The sequence below is a fragment of the Gavialis gangeticus genome, unplaced genomic scaffold, assembly GCF_001723915.1.
Source record: "Gavialis gangeticus isolate Ggan-Ray unplaced genomic scaffold, GavGan_comp1, whole genome shotgun sequence".
Taxonomy (NCBI): domain Eukaryota; kingdom Metazoa; phylum Chordata; order Crocodylia; family Gavialidae; genus Gavialis; species Gavialis gangeticus.
This window is the reverse complement of record NW_017729005.1, coordinates 10998047-11003842: the sequence shown is the minus strand read 5'-3', so window position 1 is coordinate 11003842 and position 5796 is coordinate 10998047. Positions and strand designations below refer to the sequence as shown.

At 41.0% G+C, this 5796-nt stretch overlaps 1 protein-coding gene across 4 annotated transcripts in view; it reads left to right on the top strand.

The window, feature by feature from the left end:
* Window positions 1-5796, top strand: part of RFTN1 (raftlin, lipid raft linker 1) — a 197716-nt gene that overhangs the window by 131180 nt on the left and 60740 nt on the right. For all 4 annotated transcript variants that reach the window (XM_019508672.1, XM_019508673.1, XM_019508670.1 and 1 more), the window contains exon 5: window positions 4308-4728. In XM_019508672.1, coding sequence (XP_019364217.1) covers window positions 4308-4728 — 421 coding nt within the window. The remainder of the gene's footprint in view (window positions 1-4307; window positions 4729-5796) is intronic.

The window sequence follows — 5796 nt, the reverse complement described above, 5'->3', positions numbered from 1 at the left end:
CCTAAAGCATTATGGACAGGAGGTGCCAGCAACAGCATGGCGGAGTGCTGCCATGACAGCGGGAATGAAAGAGATGGAGCAGGGGGGTGAGGTCAATGCTGCTGGCCTCACCCCCTCCACCCCTCCCAGCTGTGCTCCTTGGTGTCAGTGGTGGTGCAGAGTGCTGGCAGAGGGGGATGGAGGGGATGGCAAAACAGCATTTTAGCATAAGTGCAGGATTAGTGAATGTTATGGGGCAAGTTCCCCCCACCTACTCCTGGGAGACGGCAACAACATGGGGGAGAGTTAGGGTTAGCAAGCTTCTCCCCCCCCCCTTTTTACCCCCTGTCATTCTTGACAGGCACTTTGCTAGTGAATTCATAAGGGCAAACACAATACAGAGGCTGTAAGATACCATGCCACTGACTCAAGTTAATTCATACATTTTGGGCTTCTAGAGAAGAAACTATACATTTCTTAGTGTTCTAGATAGGATTCCTAAAACCAAACTAACAATGCTGTAGATTGAAACTATAAAATGCTAAAAGTTAATTATTTGGTTCAAATCTTTCATGTGTTTTTGGAGTGGTGTTAAGAGAGAGAACAATTGTTACATCTGTTGATGCATCACCTGACTGGGCTATACTTTTTCTTTAGCTGCTAGTGTAACCTAATTCCACTAGCTCATTGAAATGTAACGATGGCTAAGGACAGTCATTAGCGATAACCCAGTTTAAGTGATCAGAAACTGGTTTAAACCTGTAACAGAACAGATGTTCAGTGCACATAAACCAGTTTGAAAATGGCTGAAACCGGTTTGAGATAAACCTGGTTGAATGTAGTATCAGATTTAACTGATTTGGGTCAAACCAGTTTATGCCATGTCTGTCCCAGACCCCTTGCTGGTTTAAGATAAACCAGACTCCACCAGCATCCCAGCATGTTCTCTGGCCTGGGTGGGGCTCTCTGCTCCACAGCAGAACTGGTCCCTCCCCTCTGCTCACTGGCAGGAGCTCGGCAGAGACTTCAGGCATCTGCTTGGCTTCCCTCTGCTCCTCCTCTCTCCACTCCCTTCTAAACAGGGATTGCTCTGCCTTACACAGACACCTCTCAGCATTAGATAGTGGACCACATGCTAGCTACGGTCACTGGTTTGGTAGATGAGACAAAGGCAGAGGGTAACATCCCTCTTTTGTTTTCTTAATCGGGTGATAACCACTGAGTTAGGGGTGATAAACACCATGTTATCAATTCCCTGATGGGCTGGTCAGAAAAGGAGGGGGGAAGACACCTCCCTAATCAGAGCGACCTGCTGGGGCTTGGCCACGCCCACCCTCAGCTCAGCACTCAAAGGGAAGCAAGGGCTGCTCTAGCACCCCCCGGCTTCTAGACTGAGCCAGCATGCTCTCTGGGCTGGGAGGGGCTCTCTGCTCCACAGCAGTGCTGGCCCCTCTCCTCTGCTCCCTGGCTGCAACTCCAGCAGAGACTGCGGGCTGCTCCCCCACTCACCCTCACCGCTCCCTGCTAAGCAGGAATTCCCCCCTCCACTCTGCCTTGCTGAGAGGTGTCTGTGTATTAGCTAGCAGACCACGTGCTGGCTACTGTCCGTGCTGGATTAACAGGTAGAATCAACGGGTAGCTAGTAATGTCCCTCTGTTGTTTTCTTAATGGGGTAATAAACACTAAGTTAGGGTGATCAACACTGTTATCTATTCCCTGCTGGGCTGGTCAGAGCATCCTGCCCAGGCCTGGCCAAACCCTGTCCCTTCAGCTCAGTACTGTGGAAGGGAAGGGAAAGGAAGGGACGGGCTGCTCTAGCGCCCCCCCAGCGTCTAGTCTGAGCTACTGCAGGCATGTGCCTGCATGTCTGGGATGTCTGTGCAGTTACAAACTGATTCAGCCGAGCCAGGTTAGACTAACCTGCAAAGGTTGAATCAATTCAGGCTCAAGTTTTTTGAATGTCAGTCCCTAGCCAATATGATTACCCCACTGATTTCATTGGGAACAAATGTAATGGGATTGGAAATGGGTGTTATGTTCTATTTATTGCTTTATTGCCTATGAACTTATTTGTAAGGGACTTTTGAAATAAATTCCATAAAAATATTTTTATTTTCAGTTTGTATGACATGAGTGAGGATTTCTTGCACTGTTAGGGTGATGAGGATTAGCCAGAGCTGGTTTTCAGAAACAGCTCTTTTTAAAAATGAACACATTCTTGGGTGTGCTCAGATATTAACACAATGCTGCAGTACTTGTGGAAACCACTGTGTTCAAGGTATGATGCATATTAGCCTGGTATGGGTTGACAACCAGTGTTCCAAGAACATTAAATTATTTCACCTGTACAGTACAGAGACCCAGGCAGTTGACTACTAGTTACATTGCTATAATTAGCTGAGCTGGCATCTTACTATACAAATGCAATTTACATTAGCACTGGAAGATGAACAGAATTTGTAACCTTAGCTAATAATGAGTGTATTAAAAGTATTTGTAAAATTGCAATAGGGAGGCAGACACATTAGACATATTGTCGTGTCATCTGTATTAATTTGAACCAAGCTGAGGAAGCTGCTCACATACTGACTTTCTTCTAGTCTAATACAAATAAAATACTACTATTTATTTATGGAAACCTGTAATTCTGTCATGTTTTCTTCTGTTAGATTAGGGCATTGTAAATAGCATTTTTACTTCAGTGCTAATTCAAAGGAGATTGCAATGCAGTTGTTATCCTGCCTCAGCAATGAGTTTAGCTGCAGTTGGCAGCTCATGTGTCTCGGGCTAAACACCTGCATGTATGTCCTGCTGACTGGTGCTTTGTTTCCTGGGCAATCGTGCTTCAGTTCCTGCTATTGCAGTCTTTAATAGTTCATTAAACATGGAAAAAATAACAATGATTTGAAAGAGGAAGTTATTTTTGTTGATCAGATTTAATCTGTAGGTAGTATATATGTTAAGCATGGTAATGTGATTACCAGGAAGCAGATGATTCATAAAAAAAATTGTTGGGGGGGTTGAGAGAGGGCAAATGCAGAAATAAACTTCCTCTTTTTTTTTTTTTTTAAATTGACTGCCTATTGTTCACACTGCAAACTTCTTTCTTTGTGCATCTCCCACCACTGTGTGTTGGAAATCATGTGAGGGTTTCCCTGAGGATCCATCCTTTTCTTCTTTCCAAAGGGCCTGTACTGCTTTTATTTATGTATGTTTTAAACAATACTGCAGGGAATAATTAGGATGTTCTAATTATGAAGAGTTACATGGCAGTCATATCAGGTGAAAGAACTTCTTTATTCTGAGACCGTGTATTTTTGTAGTTTGGAGTTTTGGTAAAATCAAAAAAATTAAAAGAATACACGTGTGATGCACAGCTATATTTGAAACCCACTACTTTTTCCCTCTCACTGTGGGGATGCTTTATGAACCTGCATGTGTATATGCCTCATCTCTGTGATAGTTAAAAGTGCAGCTTGTGCATCAAATTCTCCTACTACATTGGTACAACCCATACAATTTAATAGAAGTTTAGTCAGTAAGGTCAAACCTGTGTAACTGCAAGACATCCACCAGCCACTCTCTGATCTGTTATGAATCTTCTGTATGCTGCTTTCTACTTGGCTTATGCATTTTGTTGCTCTTAAATGGAAATAAGATGGTCCAAATAATGACAATATTTTTTCATTATTCTGCTTACTGAAAATTAAGGCATTATTAATACTCTTTTCTTTTCATGGCATATCATACTTTCTTGTTCATCCATACAGTCGTTGCTCCTATTGCCTCTAGTTCAGATACTAAATGGTACTGAACATCCTTTGGTTTTTTTAACCTCATCATGTGAAAGTTTGTCATTTGTTTTTAAATTTAAAATAAGGAACAAAGAAAGAATTGTGGTATTAATGTATACAGAAAAATTATGAACTTTCCCCTGCATACCCAGGGAATACCCCACCAATGTTAACCCCAAATTTCATTACGCTGATACCAAAACTTGATTTGGGTAATTCTAAATATGTTAATCTGACATTAAGGAAGGCTTTCAAACAGGTATTTCATTTCCTGGAAGAAAGCCAATGCATATAACCGAGCCTTCTTTTTCTTCTTTCTATTTTTATGTTTTACAGACTACATAAATAACTTGCATAATTTTACTTCTCTAGAATTTAACTTTTTTACGTAAAGATGATTACGACAGCTTCCTAGAGTAGCAGATAAAGCAGTAAAATGGCATGCTAGACTCTTTGACGTGTTATTTTCAAAACATTTATTTTGGTATAAGATAATTTTCAAATTAAAACCTTTTAATCTCCTGTGATTTGTAGATTCATGATGCAGCAAGTCTAGGCTTGAAGTTTGTTGGAGTTATACCTCAGTACCATTCCCAGAAGAACACTGTGATGCCCACTGGTAACAACTCTGTACAAGTGAGAAATGTAAAAAATGCATCGGGCTATCCTGAGGATCATGCTTCATTGGATAATGAGAAAACAGATGGTATTAATGGATGTAAGACTCCAACACCAAATGAGGGAAACATTGACCAATGTGCAGAGTCAAGTGACAGTCAGGAGGGTGAAGGACAGGTTACTGAGCACTTGAGCTTAAATTCTGCAGGGGAAAATGGAGAGCAATTACAACAGGAGAACCTGAGCATTTCACTAAGGCTAACAGAAACCACAGACGAGAAGGAAGGGGCAACAGAAAGTGATGCATCAGCAATATGTGCAGAACCTCTTACTGGAAGTAAGTACTGTAGTGATCACTCTGCTATGCAAAAGTTAATTTTTAAAACTGGCTTTACTAAGTCCACAACATCTTGGAGAAACGAGTGTACACAATGGGAAAAAGAAAATCTTTGAGCCCATTCTTAAACTTAGCTGCATAGTTCATGATAGCTTAAGTGTATAGGAAACTGTCGGAGAAATTGAAGACCAGATGACAAAAACCAATTAGTCTAAGTAGATGCAGCTCTATTATGATCAGTGAGATTTATCTGCCTTTGATGTGATGGTGCCATGGATCGATTTTGCAGGGGAATTTGCCATGTCAGGTTTGGAGTTCTGTCCTCAAGCTGACTTTAGTTACATTGTCATGTGCCAAAGATCTTACACGTCAAGGTAAACTTTTCTAACTCTTTTTTGGTATTGTTCAGCTGGACTTGTCTGATGTTGATCCCTGCATTTAATATCGATGTCCTTGGACCACCAAAATTTGATTGATTTCCCTCTTGTACTTGCCTAGCTGAACAGTAGGCTAGTGGGAAAATGTGCTCAGACATGTTATGGAATTTCCTTCATTGGAAGTTTTCAAGAAGAGACTAATTAAACATTTGTCTGGAATGAAATAGATACAGTAAACCTCACATTTGTGCTAAGAGGTTAAACTAGACAACCCTTGAGGTTTCTTCCAAATCTGTGATTCTGTGGTTCTATGAAACTCATGATTAACAATTTATCATTATTTCTTCCATTGGCCTGTCTAACTTTACTTTTTATACCAGCTTCTGTTACTGTGTTGCTTATTTGAATTTTCTTGTATGAACTGTTAGTACAAGTAATCATTTCAGTTAAGAAGAGTAGGTCTCAGTCCTTTCCTTACATTTTGCAAGAATGCAACCAGTTGTTTTGTTCATTGTGGGAGTTTGTATGTGGCAGTGGGAGCCACTCTCTGTGGAAGAGACTAATAAGCAGGGATCCTGGTTTTCTCTGATAAAAGAATACCCAATTTTCAGATTTAAAAAAGTAAACTGAATGCCACATTTTTCCATGATTACAATGAAACACCTCTCTCTCTCTCTCTCTCTCTCTCTCT